The 26519-nt window shown below is 38.4% G+C and overlaps 1 protein-coding gene across 7 annotated transcripts; it reads left to right on the top strand.

The window, feature by feature from the left end:
* The first annotated feature begins 1321 nt into the window (after positions 1-1321).
* LOC107048515 (ELAV-like protein 3) lies at positions 1322-26513 on the top strand. Of its 7 annotated transcripts, none has more exons than XM_015271718.1 (9): positions 1322-2097; positions 13998-14234; positions 15135-15194; positions 16652-16755; positions 16835-16988; positions 18387-18425; positions 20233-20491; positions 22057-22098; positions 24662-26513. In XM_015271718.1, the coding sequence occupies exons 2-9, from the start codon at positions 14039-14041 to the stop codon at positions 24984-24986; spliced, it is 1179 nt and encodes a 392-aa protein (XP_015127204.1). In that variant the 5' UTR covers positions 1322-2097; positions 13998-14038; the 3' UTR covers positions 24987-26513. The 7 variants fall into 7 exon arrangements, with proteins under 7 accessions (XP_015127204.1, XP_015127212.1, XP_015127219.1 ...); XM_015271726.1 differs by lacking the exon at positions 1322-2097 and adding an exon at positions 9189-9823 and having other exon boundaries at positions 20245-20491; XM_015271733.1 differs by lacking the exon at positions 1322-2097 and adding an exon at positions 9189-9823 and having other exon boundaries at positions 20233-20464.
* Positions 26514-26519: the final 6 nt, after the last annotated feature.

Here is a 26519-nt window from a genome sequence, read left to right as displayed (position 1 = left end):
TCGAGGAATCTGCAGGTTTACTGCGCATTTTTCATAGAAAATATTCAATAGAATATATTTAATGGAAAAAATCAGTGACATTTCATCTTTCTATACAAATTTTTTTATAGAAATTCATTGACATCAATTTTCTAAGTTTTGACGCTCTATCGTTCTTCTCTTTTCATTACAAAATCAAACGAATGAATTTGGAAAATTTGAGACGGGAAATTTCTACACAAATTCCAGATATTTGCGCATTAAGAAGACGAGAATTCCCTAATACTTGAATTTTCACTCCAAATATGAATATTGTGCACCAAATTACGCTGAATTTCCTGATTTGTATGAATTTTCAAAGAATAATTGAACTGAAGTTGACAGTTTCCATTCATTGCTCCAAAAATTTTTGAATTTCCAATTCCGAAATTACTTGAAATTTCAGTGGAACTCGGTAGGATACAAATTTCCATGAACTCTACCAGAAATTCGAGCCAAAAATTCTCAGCAATGTCAACGACTTTTTACGAAAATTTCCCCATTACACGTAATTTAAATTCCTAAGTAAAAAAGCTCGAAACTATTCTGTCAGAGCAATTCTCTGAATTTTCACAGACTCATAAAGACGGCATCTGCATCGAGCCAATTTTTAAGAAACAAATAAACTGAAATTCATAGTATCCCCTAATTCTTCCCCAAAATTTCCTATTTTCACTTACGAAATTCCTTGAAACTTCAGTGGACCTATAACGCGACAAAAATTTCCAATAATTCCCCGGAAAATGTGACCCAAAAATTCCCACCCACGTCCAACATTTCTGACAAAAACGCCCCCACAAAGTACCCTAAATTCCTGAGCCCCAGTGAAAAATCGGTACAGAATTCTGTCACAGCGATCCTCGAAATTTTCACACGGTCATAATGGCGTTGGCTGCATCGAGCACCCCCTCTGGCGCCTGCGGCTGCCACCCCCGAAGCCCCGTAACCCTCGCGGATCCCGCGCTTGCGTCCATTAGCTCACTCCCGAGTGACTCCGATTCTCGAACATTTTTTTAACCACCCCTCCCCCCCTGCTCCATCCCGCGGCTCGCGCATCTCTCCCCGTACGGCCGAGTTTGCGCATATCATAGGGTGGAAAAACCCCTTCACCCAGCGTCTCTGTCCTCCTCAGTCCTGCGATAACCCCTGAAAATCCCCATTTTTCCGTCTCCCTCTCGGCTCGCCCCGTCGAAGGGAGGTTTTGCGTTGACTCCTCGAACCGGCGCAATAGCTCCAACTGGGTGCAGCCGCCCGGTCTTGCTCCGCTATCGCCAGTTTAGTTACCGCACCACATAAGGCATTGCGTTGTAGACACCGTTACCCGCAATATTATTACCTTTCTTAATTAATTAATTAATCAATCCGTTCTGTCGTTTGTTGAACCTACTCCTTCATACTTATCAACACATGTATACACATATCTCCATATATCTGTATACACTGTAACCGGGATTATAGTAATCACAGAAGCGAGCAACGTTTCGTCGTCCTCTGCCTCGTTTCTGTCGCGAGTTTTATTGGAAAATTACGTTCTCCTTGGTCCCTCCATTCCCCTAGAATTTTCCTTTCAACTCAATACCGAAACAGAAAAAAATCATTATCACCCCCGTTATCCCTCCCCACCCTGAAACGAAAACACGCAAAAAGTATAGATATACATTGAGAGCCGTATCACGCCGCTCGCGGGTCTGTATATTCACCAAAAATATTTCTTCTCCTTGTACTTTTCAACGGGAACAAAGAGGAAAGAACAATACTGCGCACAAATGTAGTTATGGTGCTGGCTATCATATAGCTTTATGAATTAATAAAACCATTGGCTCGTCAGAGCACACGTCAACTGGAAGATTTTGTGGTGTCTTGTCAATACTATTAACATGATCAATTGATTTACTCATTTTACCAGTCTTTCCAATTAGTTTTACTGTAGCAATCGTTCACGGCGTGAGACGACGTTATCATTAGATTATTGTTTGGATAATTGAGAGATACCGTTTTTAAAAATAGTAAATACCCATCACTGCGTTCCGTTCTACGCTAGTTCAGCATCCTCCAACCACTGATTTTCATCGTTAACCGGTATGTTCATTTTTTTCTTTACTTTGTGTTCTGTATCTGCCTGATGAATTTTATATTTATTGATTAATTATTATTATTACATTTATCAATTCATTGAAATGATATGGTTTATTATTATATGATTATGTACGAGTTGAGTTGATTGAGTTGATTATCGATGATCCCAATGAATTTTTTGGGAATTCATCAACGCATTATATGTTTTGGTTCTGTTGACCCTTCTTTAATGGCTTGACCGAGCGTCGCTGATGTGTTCAGCGGGGATAGGCATCCTGAATTTAAATGAAGGGGTGTCTGGATGCTCAATCAATAAGACGAAACACCCTGGCAAAAATTTGACATTTTTCGCAGAGAAAAATAAAGTTCTGGTTTTTTATTACAATTTCTAGAGAAATTCCGCAAGGTTTTCGCTATTTTGTAGCGAAATAATTCTGAATATTGGGGATTTTGTCTCTGAATTCCTGGAAATAAGGAGTAGATTTGTAAAAATTGTGAGTCACTTGTTAAAAATTATGGAACACGGCCACAAAAGCTGAACCTTCTTTTTTTCTGCGCCTCAAACAATGAATTTCAAGTATTAAATGGTCCTCGTCGTTGGAATACGATAATTCACCACATTTTCCGGAAAATCATTATTTGTCATTTGCCAGGGTGTGGCATTTCGTTGAACGCAGAGCGACGACGCCGACTCCGATGTTGACGGAGGACCCCAGCGCGACCTCGTCGCTGCCACCCCCATCTCAACCAACAAAGCCCATACAGTCCTGAAAAATAATTGAACTTAAAGAAATATAATCCCCAAATGTTCATCACCCAGAGCCCGGCATTCTTCTCAAGTGCCACGTGAAAGTACACGAGTAAAAAAAAATCCCAGCAAAGATGAAAACCTGTAGTTTGACGGTTCATCGGAGTCGGCACAATCTCCTCCCCCAGTTATCCCATCCCAAAAATTCCACAAGTATTGTCACAATGGCGATGGTGGGTATGCCGGGGTGCGAGCGATCGAGAAAAAGATGTAAAAAAAAAAGTTGAAAGAAAAATGAAAAAAAGGAAACAAATACTGACGTAAGTAGTACATCGCATAACCTGCCTTATGTTTTGTGTGGCTCACTTTTCAACTTTTCTTTTTATTTGCATGTTGATAATTGAGGGAAAAATCAATGATTAATATTTTTTTTCTCTGTGTACCTTGGGCGCTAATTACATGACAGAAAAATGTTTTCGCCCAGTTGAATAATTAATCCTCACTCTTGATGAAGGCTGCATTGTTTTGCGGAAAGGCTAGGGGGGGAGGGGGGCGAGGGGTGAATACAGTGGTAGAGGGAGAGTTGAAGGTGGGATTGTTAAGAGGGAAAAGATAGTCGATCGCGGGAGACTCGGTTGTGCTGCGTATTGATCGTTTTCTGGGTCCATGTGTCGCGCGTGCGTGCAGTGTTGGGGTGAACCTGCGAGGGCGAGCCGCCGGTGGGGAGTGGAATTAAAAGCAGCAAAGGGGGGTGGAATGGGGAAGAAGGAGACTGAGGGCTTGGGGTTCATATACCCCTGGGTTTGCAACGCCGACGGTATTTCCAACCTCGTACACCCCTGTTTCGAGGGGTGGCAATCAATGGAGCCCCCGTCGGACGTACACATCTTCGTGTATATGCATCCCTACTTGGGTGTACTCTGTCGCTCTCGTGTGTACTTCAACGGGAAATCCGGTGATGCATGCCTGATATGATGCCGTGGTCGATGCTATTCATGTACTCCAAACATGGTCTGCATCAATTAACCTTTATAACCATAATTTCGGGCAATTTGTCGAGACTTTTTTCGAAAATATTGAATCGAATAGCTTCAGCATCGCGTCGGAAATTTGTCCGGCGTTTCGTACCAAATGGCGAGTGTTGTCCCCGTGGGGCGTGCACATCTTCGTGTACACGGGCAGAATATAAGACGAAAAATTACTATGTATCCATAATTTGTGGCAATTTATTGAGACTTTTTTCGAAAATATTGAATCGAATAGCTTCAGCATCGCGGCAAGTGTTGCAACTTTGAAATTTGACTTGCTTTAATCGAATTTTGACTCGTATTAGACTAAATTTTACTTTTATGCTACCACTTCCAATTTTCACTGTGTTCAACACGAAATTTTTGAGTGTGGCGGGTGTGGTCCTGCATTCTGTTTCTCATATTAAAGCTCATTATGTTGCCGCAGTAAAAAATAATTTCATATTTTCTCTTGATTTCGTGATATACATCCCTACTTCGGTTTTTCTTGATTTTCTTGATACTTCAAATATGTCCTGGATCAATTAACATTTATAACCATAATTTCGGGCAATTTGTCGAGACTTTTTTCGAAAATATTGAATCGAATGGCTTCAGCATCGCGTCGGAAATTTGTCCGGCATTTCATACCAAATGGCGAGTGCTATGCCCCCGTGGAAGGTACACATCTCCGTGTATACACGGACAGAACGCCAGATTAAAAATTACTATGTGAACAGCATCTTTGAAATTTAATTCAATAGTGAAGTGGTAAAATGGTTTAAGTCGACTCATCTCCCAGTTGCGTTTTTGAGAAATATTTCGGAATCTAAGGGAGATAACGAAATTTTCGTAATTACATTTGTTGTAGCACTCAATCGGCTCTACAAAAAAGGTTATAACAAAAATTTTGCTATCTCGCTCAGATTCCGAGATATTTACTGAAAACGGGTCGATAGTCAAAATTGACTTGTACCGTTTTACCATTTCGCACTGAACTTATTTTAACCAAATGTTTACTCCAATCAAATTAAATTCTACTTTTATGCTACCACTTTCGACTGTATCGACTCTAAATTTCCACTATGTTGTATAGAACCATTTCTATCTGTTCTATTTTTAACAGTAAATTTTCAAGTGTGGTGGGTGTGGTTCTGCATTCCATTTCTCATATTAAAAATTGCTATCTTCCCACATTAAAAAAAAATTACATTTGCTGTCGCTCTCATGTGTACTTCAACGGGAAATTCGGTGATGCGTGCCTGATATGATGCCGTGGTCGATGATATTCATGTACTTCAAGCATGTCCTGCATCAATTAACCTTTATACCCATAATTTCTGGCAATTTGTCAAGACTTTTCTCGAAAATATTGAATCGAATAGCTTCAGCATCGCGTCAGAAACATGTCCGGCATTCATACGAAATGGCAAGTTGCATAATAGAGTGGGCGTTACGAAAGAGCACATGACGCTGAAAATCTACTCGAGGGAAACACAGTTCTTACTCTCAACTGTAGGGTCTCTATTTTTTATACCCCACTTTCTTATCACCACTAATTTTCATTTTGAAACGAAACGAAAGTATTTATTGACCTCGGAGTTTTTCAGCAATTCGGGGATTAGCGAACCTTGAAGGGTCACAAATTGGAGACATGCTGGTTTATTAAAGCATTAATTAAGGGTTTGTGTCGAGCTGGAATAACGTCCTATGCACGAAGAGAAATTTTCAGTAAAAATTACGGAACTTACAAATCGCTCATCGATTACGGAATCGACTCAGAAAATTTAAGTGACGGTATCGTAATTTTTCACAAGAGATTCAGATAAAAATTACGGAACGCTCTGGGAAAATTTCATGGCAGTTCCGTAAAATTTCCTACAACCACATTTCGTTCCGAAATTACGGAAAAGATACACAATTTTTATTAAATATTTCTCTCCGCGCGAGATGCTACTGCTGATGCGGAAGCCTTTATTGAAAATTACTCTTTAATTTCAAGTGAAAAGTCTTGAAACTCTCAACAACGACAATTTATATAAAATTTTAATGCATGAATCACTCAATTTGCGAAATATTCTATGAAACTTCGATTTTCAGGTCCAGTCGACATTGAAAATCAGGAAAATTCAGACAATTATTGTTCTGTATTCCGAATTTATTGGAAATTGAATGTAATGTTGAATTTCCGCAAGGAGTTTGCAGTTTCTATTTCTTTTTTTCTATTATTAACTATCATAAAAAATTCCGTTTCGTTGCATTTCCAAAATGAATACGAAATTTCATCGATGACCTGGTCCTAAATTAAACTCAAAACCGAACCATTGAAATTAACGTGCAGCTGTTACTTAATTTTTTTTTTAATCTAACAGTAAACGGAGAATGTATTCTTACACCGTTATAAATTCTTTGAAATTCGAGTAACAGCTGCATCTCCAATGTTGGAAATTCTAATCTAACTTACAATCAAAACGCTTATGGAATTTCTTTCTTATCCTTCAATTCACTAAAATTGTGGTTTCAAATAAATTCAGGATTCAAAAGCCGTTTGAATTCCCACAATTTTCGCTTCGTATACACCAGTATTGGAATTTCATTGAATGCTCCGGAAAGCAGCTGTCGATAAGAATATGTTCAGAAATTTCATGTGAACCAATTAAACTCAAATTAAAAACCCTGAAAATTAACGTGCAACTGCTATTTCAATTACTCTAATTTTCAAGAAATCTAATAATGAAGAAATGGGAGAAGGACTCGCACACTTTAAAAAATTCAAATAACAGCTGCATTTCCAACGTTGGGAATTCTCATTCAATTGACGATCAAATTACTTGTGGAATTCCTTCTTCATCTTGGAAATTTAATAAAACTGTTTTCCAATACATCCAGTTCCTCACAATTTTTTGTCGTATGCATCAGAAATTTGAAACGCCATTGAGTGCTCTATAAATCGACTATTTTCTCGATAACAACATCTACAAGATTTTCCTGTAAAAGAGTCGTCCTTACATTTAGGATCAAATTGCTTATGGAATTCCTTCTTCAACTTTAAAATTCAATAAAATTGTTTTCCAATACATCCAGAATTCATTAGATATTTGACTCCTCACAATTTTTATTGTCGTATGCACCAAAAATTTGGCAGGGCATTGAGTGCTCCATAAATCGAATATTTCCTCGATAAAACTATTTACAAGATTTTCATGTAAAAGCGTCCTCCCTACAAATTTCACGATTTTTTGTGTTGCACGACAAAATTTATAAAAAAATTAATGTGCTTGCAGCGTAACTACGGCGCAATGCGCACCCTTGAAAAAATTATCGTACAGCGCCAGAAAAATTATCGTCGCAAATTGCGACACGTTTGTGGTGCAAGCACACGAATTTTTCTAGAAAATTTTTTTCCCTGTGGAAATTTTCGTTTGTGTATAATTGTACATCATAAATGAGCTATGCACCAGCCCAACTTCTCCCAATACTCCTCCTGACCACAAAACTCAACGTATATTTATAGTGTTTATACGGGTACGTATTTATAATTTTGTCGTGGATAGTTTGCGCTCGCTCAAACATGCATGTCCAAAGAAACGAAATACCCGAGTCTTTGTCAACTCCTCGGTGATATTCTAAAACCAGTGCTGGACCAGTATCAAGGAATCCGTTGGTCCGCGCAACGAGAAACTCCAGTTCGTGTTTATTTCTTCAACCCGGAAATAATCTCCCCAATCTCATCCCCAGACACAGAGACTTTCTCCGTGTTTTGAAATTCATTATTGTTTCTTTGCTACCGTAAGGTGGGGTAGGGCAGAGTTTTAATTCTGGGAAGAGATACTGGTGGGTTTGCTTGGCTACGCTGTATTGGCTTTGGAGCCAACTCTTACTCGGTTCATTTCGTCAGACGCGCATAATTCTGAGTTGTCATCGTATTCGCGATGAACACAGGTATTTCATTCTGCTTTTTTTTCGTTGGGCAGGGTCGCTGATAAGGTCAGGGTTGAGAATGTCTTCCTGAAAGCTAAGAAACGCCTCGAACATCGACGAAATGTAAACAGAAGAGTTTTAACAATTCGCGTCTGATGATGGGTGAGAAGGTTACGTGGCGCGAGAAATAGACTTTCTACACGACCGATCGATCGGTCTTCCCGGTGACCTTTGTGTTATCAACCGCTCCGAAATGAATTCCCAAACATTCAATGCTCCAATTTTCTCCCGAAAGACTAATAATCAATGAGTCATTCAATACTGAATAATGAAGATTAATTTAATTCAAAATTTGTAATTTTATTCGTGCGGTAGATTTCATCAGTCCAGGAATTTCATTGAAGCTTCAGTGAACTGTAATCTTTGCTCGTCTTTTTCCCCCTAAATCAGATTCAACATCACTTCCTTAAAAATGGTTAGTCACCTCTCCCTAAAACATAATTTTTTTCCAACAATAGACATAATACTGAAAATAATTACAGACCGCCGATGAAAAAATTTGCGGTTTCGCCAAAGCTCAACCGATTGAACTAATCTCAGAACCCACATTAAATACCATCGACAATTATTAACAATTATTATTAATTATTAATTATCAGTGAAACAAACTTTCCTCGTTTCTTCTCCCCTACATTAAAATCAACCTCACTCTCCAAAAAATGACTACTCACCTCTCCCTAAAACCCAAATGTTCCCAACAACATCCATAATATAAAACAAATTAAAGACCGCCCATGAAAAAATATTTAACATCAGACCCGACATTAAATACCATCGACAATTATTAACAATTATTATTAATTATTAATTATCAGTGAAACATAAACTTTCCTCGTTTCTTCTCCCCTAAATTAAATTCAACGTCCCTTCCCAAAAAATGACTAGTCACCTCTCCCTAAAACTTTCCCTAAAATTTTCCTAACAACATCCATAATATAAAAAAAAATTAAAGACCGCCGATGAAAAAATTCGCAGTTTCGCCAAAGCCCAACCAATTGAACTATTATCAGAACCGACATTTCATGACGATATTCTCAATCCGCAATAGTCCGCGAGCCATCTAAAACTCCAAGAAAGAGGAAGAAAGCGTTCTTTGGTATAGGCCAGTGAAAATAAAGCCTCGGTTGGCGCGGCGGGGGAGCTGTGCTCGCAGGGGCGAAGTGTCTACTACACAAATTGTAATAGTGGAAGGGGAGTTGAGGGCCGAGTGCCGCCGAAATAACCCGAACGCCGTAAACGTAGCACCGGGCCTCCGGAGGGGTTGGCATCGCTCCGCGGAGGGGAAAAAAGGGGAAGACATGAGGCTCGACGCTGTGCGAAAAGTCTCATATCGTTGTGTTCAGTCTCTAGGCAGCCTCCGCCCGTAACGTTGTTTCTTTGTTTCCTTAGTCTAGTTACCATTCTTTATTTCAACACGGGTGTCACGCGCGTGTCACACTGCCGGCCCCATACCCATAGTCGAGAAAAATAAGTGTCGCCGATATCCCTCGACCGAGTACAATAACAAAGAATAAAGAACTGATAAACTGCACCGATGCAACAGCAGAATGGAGTACGGAGCCAGATGACGGGCGTCTTTAGTTTCCATTTTCATTGACTAGCCGGTACATTACACCTCCAAGTAAACCAATTCAACTGACAAAGTGATTGAAACAACTACAAATTATTTATCACTGTGATATATGTGCGCGTCTACGTATAAATGCTGATTTACCGCTGGCACCGTAGTTCACTTTTATTGATTTTTTCCTTTCGTTTCGGGCGGCGGTGAAAGAGAGAGAGAGAGAGGACGTGATAGTCGTAGAGTTAGCGCCCGCGTCGTTAATATTCAAGGGTGATATTTCGCGTCTTTAAAATAATCAACGATCACCCGAAGATTGAGGAGTCAACGCAGTTTGAATAAGGGCCAGCAGTTGTGTAATAAATATAGAACCAAAGTCATAACTCCGATTCACTTTTTAGCCGGTGAATTGGAGTGAGCTGTGATTAAAAGGTAAGATTGTTGCATTAGCATCTCCAATTTATTCCTCCTCTCACACCTCGTTTTGTGGAGCACGTGCTCCTTTTGCTGTTGTTGGGGGAGCACACGGGACAGCAATATGCGCTCAATTCACGTGCAGTCAGCCTCTCACACACATAAATTGCCTGTACAGATGCCTGAGTGTACGTGTATTAGTGTGACTAAACCGGCATGGACGTCATTCGGTGTACGCGAGAGCGTGTGTGGCTGCTCCTGTCGTGCGTGGAAAGGGGCGTATGAGAGGGGTTTCCCTTCTGCTAATGCCTCGCGAGGGATTGAGACGAGGATAGAGTAGTGGGGGAAGGGCGCACAGGGTATTGATCGCTCACTGCCGCGCGATTTTCATGATGTGTCGCCATGACCACCTGGCCAACGTCGAAAGATCCTATCGAACTTTCACACTTCCTGAAAATACTTTAAACTGCAAATGTTAGAGTCACAGTGGGCGGGGGAAGGGGGGGGGGGGGCTGATCTAATCTGAGCTGTTGGGAAAATTTTCTTCGGCGAATTTTCTATCGATTTGGGGGATTTTCCCTTGGTAATTACGACGGTCGTAATTATTTGGGGGCAATAACTTGGATTATTCGGGTATTGAGCCGGTGTTGATGTGCGGACGTAATTGGAGTTGGGAGGATAGCTCGGTGAGGGATTACCGGGGTGGCTTTGTCGATTTAGCGAATAGTATGTAGAGTAGACTGTACTGCGGCCTCGGATCGATAAACGACTCGGGCTCCTGCTCTGTACTGTGCGTGGATTTCGAGAGCTGTGATAAATGCGGCTGTATTTTTTTAAATGTAGAGTCCTGTTGGTTATTTATTAGTTTTTTTTCAAGTTTATCTCGAAATTTCGGGGGTAAACGAGGTTTAGTTGATGGTAGGGAGAGACGTTCGTTAATAGTTGAGAAGTCTTGTTGACGGCAATTGAGTGGTTCCATATTTTTTATTAACGTTGTTTGTTAACTTCTTGAATATTCAAGGAAATTTCACTTTCAAGTCGATGCAATAATGAAAATTATAGAAGATTCTAGTTATCCATTGATGTATTGGATGTAGTGTTCAATTTTCACAATGGAAATTGAAATTCAGGAGGGAATTCATCTAATCGAATTCCCACTCGATCTTGAATTGAATTCAGCAACGAAGCGGTAAAATAGAATATGAATATCTCCGAATCTAATGGAAATATCGACATTTTCGTAATAACCTTTTTTGTAGCCCTCGATCCGCTCTACAAAAATGATCATGCCGAAATTTTCGCTATCTGCCTTAGATTCCGAGATATTCACTGAAAACTGATCAATACTCAAGATCGACTTGAATTAAAACTCATAACTTCGAGAAGTCAAATGCATCTGCTACTTAAACTAGAAAAACACCTCCCAAAGATTTAATTTATGAGATGACTCCTAGAACTCTTCCCCTGCAGCATAAATTTCCCAAAATTACAGCAGTCATCCAACAAAAGACGTTGGCCCCTTGAGCAGTTCCCCATTATTTTTCCTTGAAAATATGTTACAATAAAAAAATTGTAGATGAAGTAGCATGCAACCACCATCTGACTGATATGAGGGTTTAACCTGGAGTCGAAAGGTGTCCATATGGGGACAGCTGATGCGTACACGTTGTCAATAGAATGAGAAACGTAGACACGAACGAGTGACTATGTTGAAAAAAAAGCGTAGGGAACCCCTGGAAAAAAGAAATTGGAACGTAGGCGAGGGCTCGTGCCGGCTGATATATATGTGGCAGCTGTGTATGTGCTCTCCCGCGACCTACCCGGGACTATGTTTCCTCCTTTGCCCCCCCCCCCCTCTCCCGCTGCCCCATTCTCCCTCGAAAAACCACCCTAGCCAGACTCCCCCGAATTCTCCCCTCCCTTTATATCTTCTTCCTACCTTGTATATACCCTCTGGACGCACATAGCGCTTATGAGTAGTTTTGGACACGGTATATGGCGAGGGGGGTTGAACCCACTCCCATAGGACCATTTTAAATGGCTGCCGACGGGGTTCGTCGCCCCTTTAAACTCGCACGGTATCATACGAGGTTCAGTGGCTCTCAATTGTTTTTTATTCCATTCATTCTTGAACAATTTTAATGTTTCACAATATTTTTTTTACGATTTCAATTTAATGATAATGGTTTATTGATTTTTCAATGAAATAGGTCATTTGTTTTCATCAAAAGTCCAGTTTTTTCCCTTTTTTTACAAGCCTGAACTGACCGCAACTGATAAATTTGTTTGTTGAATGGAAAAAAAAAGACAAAAAAAATCATTTTGTCCTCGAAGCTATTTTTATTCAAATAATTACATAGTTAAAGCATTTTGTTCACCGATAGAGCTTAATTATTGAAGTTTACACGATTAATGATTGTTCTCATCTCCATATTAATCAATTTAATTATTTCTGCGATATTCCCTGACCTTTCTTAAATTGCTGAATAGAATTGTTCGGTGGTGTGATTTTTTTCAAGGAAAAAAAACGGATTGTTATCCAAAAACAAGATAAATACCCGAAACATAAAAATGCGAGTGCAAAAGTTTCAAGGGCAGGTCGTGTTGGCAGTCACTGACCCAGGGCTTTCGGATTTTCTGACAATAGGGGACTTGAGCCAGTGCGTGAGGGGGAGACCATAGCTTCTGCCAGCGTCATACGAAAATCCCCCCCCCCCCCTGTAACTTTGATCCATGGGGTAGCTCGCATTCAGTTTTATCTCTGGTGTAACGAAACTGGTTATGTCAGAGCGGCTCAGGGAGAAGTTAAGAACATCTTCCAATATTTGATTCTGGTACCCCTTGGTACTCCAACTTGACGTTCCATTCAATGGACATTAGCGTAGATACGAATGACGGGATCGTCATAATTACAATTTCTCATCAGTCGATACGACACTCATCGATTGACCGGGTTAATTCAGGGAACTCGTATGAGATTGGATTATTTTTCCGTCATTTATAGCCTGTGTATAGGCCTTACTATGGCTTTAGGCAGGAATAGAATGAATTCTATTATTAGAAGTATTAGAATTAGATTGTATAGCGTACTTCCACGTATACTTCACGAGATAGGCACCACTGGTGGTGAATTCAACATGAATTTTTCGACCCGAAGGGAGGAAGGCATTGCAATGACCCCGAAAATGGAATGTGGAATTTCCATGAGTTTTCCATATTTCGCGGCCTCTAGAATTATTTTGATACGTTTTTGAAGACATGTCTGTATGTGTACGTATGTGACCAAAATTTTGTCCAGCGATATCTTCTGAATAAATGAACCGATTCAAAAAAATTTTATTTCAATCGATGCGTGTTAGTGAGACTTAGAACTGATGAGATTACGAAGACGATCGTCTTAACGGTTCGATAAAATTCTCATAAAATTCGTAAAAAAATCGAAAAAAATGAGTTTTCTTTGAAAATTCAATAATTTTACCGAGAATAATGATGGATTCTCCAATTCGATTTCGATTGGACTCTGAGCAAAATCGGTTAAGCCATTTTCTTGGTATCCGGATGGAAATTTCAAAATTTGCATTTTTTTTTTCTAATAAACAGAAAAATGAGAATTAGTCGGGAAGTTATTCTAATTCTCTTTGAATTTTTTTCGAGTCGTAATGGGTTACATCCACTTCAACCCACCCGCAATGGAAGCGAGCGACCAACAACCCATTCGAACTTTTTTTCCAAGCGATGCGTGCTAATGTCACTTAGAACTGATTAGGTTACGAAGACAATCGTCTCAGCGATTCGTTAGTTACTCGCATAAAACTCGTGAAAAAATCTAAAAAATAAGTTTACTTCACAAATTTAACAATTTTACCGAAAATAATGGTGGGTTTCGATTATTTTTATTACAGTCGATGTATCCACATGTAATTCGATTTCGATTGGATTCTGAGCAAAATCGCTTCAACCGTTTTCTTGTTATCCGAATTGAAATGTCAAAATTTGCATTTTTTCATTCTAGTAAACATGGGAATTGGTCGGGAAATTATTGAACTGCGGGGAACAACCCAGTCGAATTTTCCAATTTCGGAGTGACCTTGGGTCATGAGCCCTCTCGGCGTGGAATTTCGGAGCCCTTTTTTCTCCCCCCTCATTCGCCCCGTTTCCCCGATTAATAATTCCTCCTCTTTTGTGCTTACAGATTTCGTACGTAGTTAGACGAAGATTGTCAAAACTAGTGCAATGATGGCGAATGGAATGGATACGGTTGTGCAACAGAATGGCGGCTCAAATCTCGGGCAAACCTCCCAGGAGGAGTCAAAGACGAATCTCATCGTCAATTATCTGCCACAAACCATGACCCAGGAGGAGATACGCTCGCTATTCTCGAGTATTGGCGAGGTCGAGAGCTGCAAGCTCATCCGTGACAAAGTAACTGGTGAGTTTTTTACCCTCTAACATATCCCTGTCACTCGATTTACGTGCAAAGAATTCATTATCTTCATGTCCTTTATCTCCGTGCGAGCCACCACGTTACGAAAAGAGAATTCATTTTCAACTCGGGATTAGTTGGTACGCCATAATGCCAATCACCAGCAGACGTGAGCGCTAACGAACATGCGGTCTATATTCTCCGGAGCATCGCCACCACTGAAGCTTGAAATTACCTTTCGCTCGTGTCAAAGTGTCGTTGAATGTAATGTGACATTTTTTTTTTAAATCGGAATAACGTAGGAATTCCAATTTTTTTAAAGCCACAGTACAGGATCCGCTCGCAATCTCTTCATATATTTTTTGCTCACCCCGAAATCCGCTCAAGATGACAGCCAGTGGAATTTTAAAACCAGACCCTTGGCTGTGTTTACAAATACTCATCACCGTTCATCGTCTCGCCAGTTCTGTTTACCATTTGTTCGACGAAATCGTCTTATTCAAGTGTATCATTTTTTTTTTCGTCATTCCCTCTCGAATTCCTACCTTCTGTGACATTTTTTGTTTTCTTTCGTCTCCGTTTAATGCGTGATATTTCTGTATTGTCCTCGACCCTCCACAAATACGTCAGACTCAATCGATCGTTTCAATGTATAAATACAAAGAGACCTTTTGCAATCCTTGATTACCAAGTTGTCGTGTATCTTTGGATTTCTGGTTTATTGGTAAATAATTTTAATGCTGGCACACGCGACCTCTCAATCTGCTGGTTTATTCTGTTAGTTTAATTTCCATAAACGCATCACTCCATTTTAATATCTGTTCTTAAATTAATTCTCTACCTCAACAATAGCGTATTGACACATTTTTTATATCTGTTTTTCCTTTTTTTTCTCAATCAATATAGAGGTCACCACAGCTTTGTCGGTTGCCGGAGATTCGTTATCCCCGGGGCAATTTTCTTTTGGTAAGGATAAACAATTTTTTTTTTTAAATCACCGGAAAATCAAAATTACTTTTGCTAAGTCATGTTATTATTTCTGAAAAAATGCTATTCATTTATTCAAAATTACGAGTTCTCATGGTGTTTGACGATATTATTCTGCTCATTTTGTGTCGACTGATCATTTGGTATATTTATTGTTTATAAATTTTGATATAATATTCAACGTTTTGCGACGAAATTCCGGCATATCCGCAAAGCCAGGCTAGGTCGTAAAATTACCGCACAACGTGCACGTCCGTCGGTTTTCCATTTAGAATATAAGCGAGGAAGGAAGAGAAAAAACAACTACACACAGATTTTTATTCATATGTGAGTGTGTGACTCTGTAGGTGTGTGAATCTGTGCTTATGCTTGTGAACACAACTCTATTTTTGTCCTAAAGACGCGGGGGCGTTGAATTCGAAGCCTTCCTTACTTTATAGTTGTTCTATATGATAATGCTGGGCTCATTTTCCCTTGAAAACTTGGTTTATCAATCACTGTTTCAGCAACGTAGGGAGCAATTGCAGGCAATAACTGTAGAACCTTGAATTCCTCAAATGAATCGGATGTTTTTTTGAGATGATTTCTAAACTCGTGCGTGAATAAGCATTGAGATCGTGTGCCAAACGTGATTCTAGTGGAATTATCAATCTGTCAAGCTCACCCGGCGCCTCGGCATCTTCGTTCAATCGTCTCTCGTGCACTGTTAGAAAAGAATGAAAATTTCGCGGACAGTTCACTAGGTTTTTTAGGAGAGTGACATTGGATTCGGCTTGGGAGGAAATAAATCAGGAAATTTCAGATGTCACTGCAGATGTCACTCCAATTTACGTGAATCTTTCTGATTTATAGAAATTTTTATGGAATTATTGAACTGAAGTTTATCGCTTCCATTTATTTTTATATAAAAATTTCATTTTTCCATGATAAAATTCCTTGGAATTTCAAGGGAACTACACTGTTGATGGGGAAATTGTAATTCTATAGACAGTTGACTAGTAATTAAAATCAAACTCCACAAAATAATGAAATAAATAATGAAACTTTCCGTTTAACTAAAAAATTCACCGAAATTCCCATTTTTCAAGCAGCACGAAGAGAATTAATTTTCAATAAATAAAAAATTCAAGAATCTATATACGTGATTCCTATCAATATCCATATAATAATTCAAGTGAAATTGATGAGTCTCCCTTAATTTTTCCCTAAAATTTTGAACTTCCAATATCTAAATTCCTAGAAATTTCAGTGAAACTGTGTAGAGAAAATTTCTTAGAAGTGTTAAAGTTTCTACGAAGTTGAATTCCTAACAGTGCACTTCTGGCGATCTAATAATAATTAACGTAATATTAAGTCACGTTAACAATCCAATTGCAAATTGTTTTAATGAGTAACATTTTTGGTGGAAAATGTGACAGACTCTTGTGGCATTTCAGGCCAAAGTCTTGGCTACGGTTTCGTGAACTACCATCGACCTGAGGATGCTGAGAAAGCTATCAACACCCTCAATGGTCTTCGGCTACAAAATAAGACGATTAAGGCAAGCTGCATACCTGTATTATCATGCATAAGCATCGTGGTATAACGAGTTATTCTCTAACAGTTCATTAAAAAACTAGGTTTCCTATGCAAGACCCAGCAGCGAAGCGATAAAAGGAGCCAATCTGTACGTCAGCGGTTTGCCAAAAAACATGACACAGCAGGACCTTGAAAATCTTTTCAGTCCGTACGGAAGGATCATCACGTCACGAATCCTGTGTGACAACATCACGGGTAAGTCTGTGTTCCAGTTACCTGTATCTTGAAGATGGACAAAAATGGCGCGAGGCTCTAGGTGTAATAATCAATGCAGAATGACGGTCGAGACAATCAACGAAAAGACTTGTCTTTTGTTGAAAAGATGGACCTCTAAACCGTGAAGATAAAGCGTTTACGGACATCAAGATGGGAGGGGTGGATCGGTGCGCCTCTCATTTTAAATCGTGTTCATGAAAGATCGAAAGGATCTCGGTTAATCCCTTATCTAAATGCCAAGTAATCGTGACAGAATTGTCTAATTTGTGACTTCAATTATTACTTATTCATTATTCTTTTCTCAACTGAGACACTGCGTACACTCTTTCCTATTTCAAATTTTATTTGCTTTTTCAGTTACCAAAGTACAGTTGATTTCGACTCTTATTATCCCTCGAGTTATGTCCTTTTGTATTTATTCCATCAGTAATTCCCTGAAGATCCTGTGTATTTTGAAGACGAACAAAACGGCACGAGGCTCTAGGGTTTAATAACCAATGCAGAATTTATTCTCCTCAACGTCAAGACCGCATTCCCCTTCATGAGATAATTCATTGGAGAATGATGGTCGGAACAATCAACGAAAAGATTCGTCTTTTGTTGAAGAGATGTACCTCTAAACCGTGAAGATAATAAAGGGTATACGGGCATCAAGATGGGAGGGGTGGATCGGTGCGCCTCTCATTTTAAATCGTGTTCATGAAAGATCGAATGGATCTCGGTTAATCCCTCATTTGAATGCCAAATAATCGTGACAGAATTGTCTAATTCGTGACTATTCAATTATTATTTATTCATTATTCTTCTCTCAACTGAGACACTGCGTACACTCTTCCCTGTTTAAAATTTTATTTGCCTTCGGATAATTTCGACTCTGTATTCCTCGACTTATGCCCATTTGTATTTGTTTCATCAGTAATTTCCTGAAGAACACAGCCTTCGCCTCCATATGATAATCGACGATTTCTTTGAAGTGCACTCAACAAAACATATTATTTGGATTGGCGATAACTACTACTGCAATTGTTTGGCAATTTTTATATTTGAATATATTTTCTCTAGTATAAATTTATGTTTAAGGACAAACAATAGTTATAATTTATTTATCATACGAACATCAAAATTACGACAAAAAAATCGCCTCTGATTCTCGGCTCCTCGGTTTTTTTTCTTATATTTTTCCTCTTTATGATATTTTTTTTTTACTTAAAAGGTAACGCTGGCCACAGTTTTCACAATATTCTACTTATTTCCATTATAATTTGATTGAATGAACGAAGAATAAACTTTGAGAGCAATGAATCAGAGACGAATACACGCATCCTCGTTGGTTCGATAATTTTTAACGAGAATATGATTTTTTTCGTTTCTGTTTAGTACGACAGTTTGTGACTGGCGGCGGAGACAATTTGCCCGGTACGTAAATCAATGATTCTTTTCCTCTCTTTTTCACCCTAGATAAAAGAAAATGTTTGGGTTCGTTATTTTTTATTTTTTTATGGCGCGTCAAAGAAAACGTGCCTAGTAACCAATCATACACGCACATTCAGAACGATTACGCCCTTTTTTCTCCCCCGAAATCCCGGACATCCTCATCGAATACACTGTTAGAAAAATTGAAATTTCGTGGACAATTGCCTAGTAATTTCACAGGCGAGTGGCATTAAATTAGATTTAGGGGATTAAAAATCGTGGAATGTCAGATTTCACGGAAGATTCAATGAATTTCCAAAATTTTCAATTAGCACATAGATATCAAGTGCCAAATTACCCTGAATTTCTCAAATTCCTATGAATTTTCTTGGAAAAATTGAACTGGACTTTACATTTTCCCAAGTTTTTCCATAAATTTTGGAATCTCAAGTGAGGAAATTCTTAGAAATTTTAGAGGAACTGTAATGTGATAAAAATTTCCAACAAGTGCACCTGAAATTTCAGTGCAGAATTTTTAACAGTGTAATTAATGGAACCCAAACTTTAACTACACATGTATCCCTTTAGTGCCTAATTCCACCATTGATCGGTTATTCTTAATCTAGATTTATGTTAGTCATTGAATTATTTTCATATCATCGGGCATCAATACATTTTTCTTTCTCCTTAAATCATCAATTGTGGGAATGAAAGCCCCCACTAGACCCAAAATTATCCGCATCTCTCATATTATGCGAGATCGGAATCATTGCGCGCACCGAGCCACTCGCTCGGACACCCTATCGTCGTGTCGTCACTGTTTCATTAAATAATCGAAACTATTAATTCAACAACTCGGATGTAGACATGCTTCACCGTTTTTCCCGGACTTATTGCGACACTGTGGAAGTTGGTAGACTCTTCGGGTGCATTTACGTTAAGAATTTGATAGTCAACTTGCAGGGTTAACAGCCGGAGGTAATTGTAATAGGAGAATGAGAAAATGAGGGAAAGATTAAGATACCTTAGAAATTGTCAGGAAGCCCGATGAATTTTAATGTTCCGTTGTCTCATCTGTAGTTGGCTATCATACTCCGCAATGTTGGAGCTTTCATTTAGAGAAATGTCGCATTTGAATCAAATGACACTATTCACGGTTTCATTCCATTGATTGCAATGCAAATTAATACCCTAGGCATTGCAAATATTTTAGTCACCTGAAATGGATAATTTATTAATTCCAACTAAAGAATTTAACATGTTAATTAATTCGTTCTCTTCGCCATCGAAAATATGATTTTATTTCTAACTAATGAAGTCTTCATTGGGATCAAGAAAAAACTCTTCGCCCATTTTATTCCCACTCAACATGAATAAAAAAGAAGATGAAAAAGAGCTTTATTACGAGCTATTTGAGTAAACCCATTTATTTAATTCAAACAAACCATTTCTCTGGATGTTTTTGAGGAATTCTGCCTTTTCCAGCCAACTTTTTTTCAACAGAGATGCTCAATAAAAACAGTGCGGGTGTACCAATTTCCACAAACTTCTACAACGTATCGAGATTAACGGATATCCAACTTTTTCCATATTAAAACTAAAGACAAAAGCCTTCGATAGCTGAAGATAAGACAAATTGACTGTCTTTCGCGGTCCCTCTCCCAAAATTGATCTCGTTCAAGTCAAATTTCTCGGCTAAAGAACAAAAAAAAATGGAAAAAGAATCAGCAGAACTAATTAGACCTCGCTTCCGCCACCCTCATCTTAAATATGTCCGTCTCGATTGTTTTCCGCGGGATGAACTTGGCAGGACTGTCAAAAGGTGTCGGATTCATTCGATTCGATCAACGTGTGGAAGCTGAACGGGCCATCCAGGAGCTGAATGGAACCATACCGAAGGGCTCGTCTGAACCAATCACCGTCAAGTTTGCCAACAACCCGAGCAACAACAACAAGGCGATACCACCGATAGCAGCATACTTGGCACCACAAGCGAGTCGTCGATTTGGCGGCCCCATCCACCATCCAACCGGCCGCTTCAGGTACATTCCACTGTCGCCACTATCCAGGTACCTACTCGCCTCTACTCGCTCTACCCAAGAAAAAAAAACATTATTTTCCTTGTGAGAGAATAATAATGCAATACATGGAGACTAAATTCTCGTGATTTTGGAACTTAATTTGGGTCCTGTGTTCCATTGAGACGGTTAAAGCTTGCTCGTCTACTCGGAGACAACTTTAAATACTTCACCTTGTCTCATTTTCACACTGAGGGTCAAAGTACTTTTTCTATCCCTGCTTTTCTCGTCCATCCAGTTGAGGAATAACGTACATTTTCAAGTCGAGGCCTCAATTTTCTCGTAAAGAAGTGTTACATCCGTTGTTTAGCAAATTCTATATTACTTCATTTTAAAATACAATGGACTGTTAGGAAACATCGAAATTTCATGAAAGAATTGTGAGATTTCAGATTTCAGGCACACTTTAAGGAAATTCCTAATTTTTGCGCAGCTGGAAGACGAGAATTTCTTGATGTTTTTTGAATTATGGGTGTTCAGTACCAAATTACGCTAAATTTCAGTTAATTGGAAGTTCACGACTACATTTACCTGAATTTCTCTGATTTCAATTAATTTTCATGGAACAATTGAACTGAAATTTACAGTTTCCACTGATTTTCTCGCCCATTCAGTTGAAGAACAACGTACATAGTTCAGGCGAGGCCTCAATTTTCTCGTAAAGAAGTGGTACATTGTCCATTGCTCATCAAATTCTATATTACTTCATTTTGAAGTACAATACACTGTTAGAAAAAATTCCAACAGGACGACGAGAATGTTTTATTTTTTTTAATTATCGATAAAAATATGAATATTCAGTACCAAACTACACTGAAATTTCAATTATTTGGAAATTCAAGACTACATTTACCTGAATTTCTCTGATTTGAATTAATTTTCACAGAATAATTGAACTGAAGTTTACAGTTTTAATTGATTCTCCCATAAAATTTGGAGTTTTGAATAGCGAAATATCTTGAAATTTCGCAGTGACGTGTTACAAATTTGCTAAAAGTGTACCAGAAATTTCAGCCAAAAAATTTCAACAGTGTATAGATAATAAATAAATGAAAGCTCATAATCTAGCATCAGCATTCCTGCCAATGCAACCATCACTCGCACCCTCGAGCTAAATATCTCGAGAAATCTCTGACGTAGACGAGCCAAAGTTTTTTCACGTAACAGGATATTTTTGCGTACGAGCGATCATCCTGAAAACACATTCGTTAGAAAAAAAAAATTGTTGATTCACTTCGAAAACACAGTGCACATCATAACATATATAAATTCAAAAGATTTTTAATCAACATCTCTCAATCAACTGAATGACAGTTATCATGGTACAGACTAGGAAAAAAAAATGATATTCTGCGCAATTTTTTTTTCTTTCCATCCAAAAATCCTCTGTCCTCACACTCGTCCGCTTACTCATAATTCCCAGCTAACAGCGAGTATGAAGAAAATATATGAGGCACTGTAGTCGAAAGATATTGCTTCATCTTTTTTCTTTTCGGCCCGGCTTTTAATCATATGATTTATTCTCTTACGTTTTTCTTTTTTCTTTTTTGTTTTAGCACTGGCAAGGCCATGCTTGCCATTAACAAAGGCTTACAGAGGTCAGTATTTTTTTTTGTTATACTATTTTCTCGTGCGTTCATAGGCTTCCTCCGCCCGCCAATCCCTGTACTCCTGATTACTGTGGCTTCTCTTGCTTCCCGATTCTTTTTTGATACCTTCTCATTTCGATTTTGATGTTTTTCTGGACTGATTGAAAAAATTTGTTCTACTGAGAACATTGTGTTCCACGAGAGCGATATTTTGTCATGTTGAATCAATTTAATTGCAGACAATGAAAAAAGTTTTCATCAAAACATGAGAATTTTTAACTAAATACATTAGTTATACAGAGAATCATGTGAGGATTCGGTTATATCAAGTGAATGTCATTGATTAATGTATATATTTTTCCTGGAAACACTCATAATCTCCACAGAACGAATGTTAATTTCAAGAGAAAACGTGAATTTTCTTCCCAAAAACTGATATTGGCAAAACTAAATCATTTCGAGGCAAATAATTTTACTTTTTTTTATAATATTTTTTTTTCTCGTTAATTTCCTCGGGATTCTCTCATATCAAATGATTGTGGTGCTGTGAACTATATGTTTTTCTGATAATTTCAATCCTTTTAGGGATATTTCTGATGATCATGACAAAAATTTAATTTTTGCGATAGATCTTGCATTTCCCTCAAGCAAATCTATTCCACTCCATCGACTATTCTCACCTGGAACATATAGTTTTTCGGCAGAACTAATTTTCTCGCTCACCTCAGCTCCAATGTTTATTTGATTCCCCTTATGAATTCGCTCTTCCCCCTTTCTTTAATATGAACAATGTTCACCAAACGCGCAGTCCGTATCATTTGAAAATGTTTTATTACATAACACGGACATACACTACCATTAGTCTCTATCATCTCGTGCCTTCAATTAAGAATAAAGAATTTAATATAAAAATAAGCCATTACACTTGTAATTTGTACTGAGTACTCACCAATATGTGCCCTCTTTTAACGCGGCTTGTGACGTCAAGTAGGTACGTAAAATAACATTCGAATGCCTACATTCCACTCTCCCGTGAATATCTGCATGCCTCTTGATAGTCGTAATGAATAAAATGCCCCCGAAAAGAAAATTGTGTAACATTGGTATAAATTACTTACAAGTAATAAATTTCCACAGCTTTACTCATTCGTTTTTTGGCTTCAACTCTCGTGAATTTCGAAACGCACTTTCATAAACGTCAAGGAAATATTCAAGGGGCGGTGGATGCTAAAAATAATAGTTTGCAGAAGACAGTCGGTTGAATTTCAAAGCGTTTTGTGCCTGCCACGTATTTCCGGATTCCTGACGTGCCGTGTCAATTTTCACTGCATTAAGGGGAGATTACAATGAGTTTTAGAAGGCACTGGGTATTGCAGGGATGTCTCATGCGTTAAAGATCGATTATATGTGGATAAAAATGAAGAATTAGTGCAAATAAATTATGGTTTATTGTTCGTTTGACCCGCAGATGCTTAAGATGGTAATGATAGTTTAGTGTACTCAATTTTTGAGCTACAGAGGTTTTTTTTTCACCCTAGGGGGCTACGCCCTTGGCTCGCTTCGCTCGCCGACCTCGGAAGGGCTTCACCCCAAACTTTCGCCGTAACATGAATGAAGTGTTCATTAAATGTACAAAATTAAGTGAAAAACATTTAAAATTACAATTACGAATTATTATTTTCAATTATGATCTCTAAGTAGCCAGTTTGTTTCTGTTTGAATAATCATGTGGGTTATTTATTTCGAGAATTGCAAATAAAAATATGAGAAATATGCAATTTTTTATCTAAACAAAAACAAAATTTTCTATTTAGAGATTGAATTTGCAAAATCCAATTTGGAATTGTTATTGTACACATTTTTTGATACATTTTGATAGAAAAACTGTAACAAAATATTGAGGACGCTGGACTATTTTCAATATTTTCAGCATCTGCAGGGAAAACGAAAAATAAATTATTTTTTTTGCACTCCTTTTTCGTTTTTATCCATATTATATAGTCAATATGTACGGTATGAGAGACTTACAATTAAAAAAACGTATAAGGAATCAATTTACCCCGAAAATTTCAAACAAAAAAATTTGAAATTTTTAAAACAACTCATTTATATGAGATTTTCATATATTTTGTTGCTGAAAAATCAGCTGAATTCCGGAGTTTTCAATGAAATGGCAATTGGTCCACATGGCAATGAGAATTATCGAAAATTTTGAATATCCAGGCAACTATCTCAATTTTCAATTCAGCCATACTTCAATCCATGTAATGATTAATATCCCCGATCAATTTCAGGATTCTAAACGTAATTAAAACATCAATGGTCGCCCTTCCTAAAACGCCCAATCTTTTTGAAAAATCACAGCGTTGAGAATTCACATGCATCTACTCTTGAATTCCAAAAAAATCAAACAGTACAGCCCGGGCCTTCGGAAACTCCCAGTAGTCTCCCACTAACGATCGAAATAAGTTGAAACCCCCTTTATTACCGTTCTCGCTGATAAATCACACCTGGAACTACAATAATCAAAGTTTCCGTTAACATCACGTGAAATGTTTGACTATTGTTGCAGGTACAGTCCCCTGGCAGGAGACTTACTGGCAAACTCAATGCTGCCGGGCAATGCAATGAACGGCAGTGGCTGGTGCATCTTCGTGTACAATCTCGCCCCCGAGACCGAGGAGAATGTGCTCTGGCAGTTGTTTGGTCCATTTGGTGCTGTACAATCGGTCAAAGTTATTCGCGATCTCCAGACCAACAAGTGCAAGGGCTTTGGCTTCGTAACAATGACGAATTACGAGGAGGCCGTTGTTGCAATACAGAGTTTGAATGGCTATAATCTCGGCACACGAGTACTTCAGGTCAGCTTCAAGACGAATAAGAGCAAGGCAGCGTAGGACACGGACGATCATCACACAACAGCCGCTGTCACGGATGATGATCTGTGGCGGCGTCTTGCCGCTGTTAAGGACTACTGGGACGAAATGGCTGTTCTCATAACGGGCAGAAATCACAGACGAAGCGCTGATCCTGTTACGAGACAACGTCAACAAATTCAGCAATTGCAATTTCATCCGACTACCCAGCAGTATCAGTATCAGCAGCATCGTACATTTGGATCGTTGATGAGTAAACCCGTTGTGGCAGCACACAATGCCAGTAAAAGAGTCCAGCAGCAGATTATGAAAATGGATAAGACGTAGTTTGATTAAGGGATACAACAAAAAAATATGAGTATTAGGAACGCATGATTTATCACGTTGTTTTGGATGAATGGGAGGGAGAGAATGTGGGGGGGGCCTCGTCGTTAGTGAATTTTCTCTCCAATTGAATTGGGATTTTGGAATTTTCCATTCGAAATTATTGAGGGAGTGCTCACTTTTTTCGCTGGATTCGAATAGAAATGGAACGACCGATCTTGGTAAAAGAGGGAGAAGCAGTCATGAACGATGAGACGAATGTGCGTGTGTTATGATAAGCGAGACAGGGGTATTACAAAGAATGATAGATAGAAACAAAGCGTCTATTTAATCCTGTGGTTACTTGCTGCCTGCGTATTTTGTACATACATTATGATTTATGTACATGTACCTATTGGTAAAACAAAGGATAAAGGAATATCGAGGGTCAAATAACCATAGAGTTGGAGAGATTTTACCAAAAAAAAAAAACAATTCAGAAGGCTGAGGATTATTCATGAGGGAAAAGGATACTGTGACTCCTCTTGTAACATACTTAGTGTTATGTTCAGCAGAGGGCATGTGGGGGAGGTTTTCTCGCCATTGTCTTTGATTCTGATATAAATTTGTAAACCTAAATTTAGATAATATGACGATTTTAATGACATCGAAGCTGAAACTAAATTGATGAAGAAAAAAATTGTGCAAACGATAATCGGCGTTTTCCCACATTCCTTCAGCCAGGACATGATAGCCCAGTTATACATACTCGTTTATGTATAAGTTTTAGAATATTGTACTTTAACATAACTTTAAGAATGGAAAATATGAAAATATACAGAGAGAAAAAGATTGAGTGGAAGACGAGACAAATCTAGAAATTGAAAGGGAAAAAATAATAACTAGAGTCACTCCATACCGTGGACCAAAAAATTATGAAAATCAATCAAATATTTCTCCCTTAATTGCAACGAAATGTTTGTTTGATTGGAAGAAATTTTTTAGTCAATAGCTGATGACGATTCACGGGTGGTATTTTACACTCACGATATATGAAAATGAGGGAAAAAAAATCTATGAATTTATTAATTAAGCAAAATGAACACAAGTTGAGGCAAACGAAATGAAATAACTTGATATAATGTTTAGATATGTTTGGGTCGGGGCTCGCACATAGATGATTTAGGTGAGAAGAACCGAGTGAAAAGTACTAAGAGAGAGAGAGAGAGAGAGAGAGAGAGAGAGAGAGAG

This window comes from Diachasma alloeum, unplaced genomic scaffold (genome assembly GCF_001412515.2).
Source record: "Diachasma alloeum isolate Michigan unplaced genomic scaffold, Dall2.0 Dall_scaffold_00176, whole genome shotgun sequence".
Taxonomy (NCBI): domain Eukaryota; kingdom Metazoa; phylum Arthropoda; class Insecta; order Hymenoptera; family Braconidae; genus Diachasma; species Diachasma alloeum.
Note: the sequence above shows the minus strand (reverse complement) of the source record. Positions and strands in the feature narration are given on the sequence as shown.

What these genes read in the sequence shown, in the direction of transcription:
- LOC107048515 (XM_015271718.1), top strand. Translation starts at nt 14,039, where the DNA reads ATGATGGCGAATGGAATGGATACGGTTGTGCAACAGAATGGCGGCTCA. An exon ending in CATCCGTGACAAAGTAACTG is followed by an intron (nt 14,235 to 15,134) that starts GTGAGTTTTTTA and finishes CAATCAATATAG; the next exon opens with AGGTCACCACAGCTTTGTCG. An exon ending in TACAAAATAAGACGATTAAG is followed by an intron (nt 16,756 to 16,834) that starts GCAAGCTGCATA and finishes TTAAAAAACTAG; the next exon opens with GTTTCCTATGCAAGACCCAG.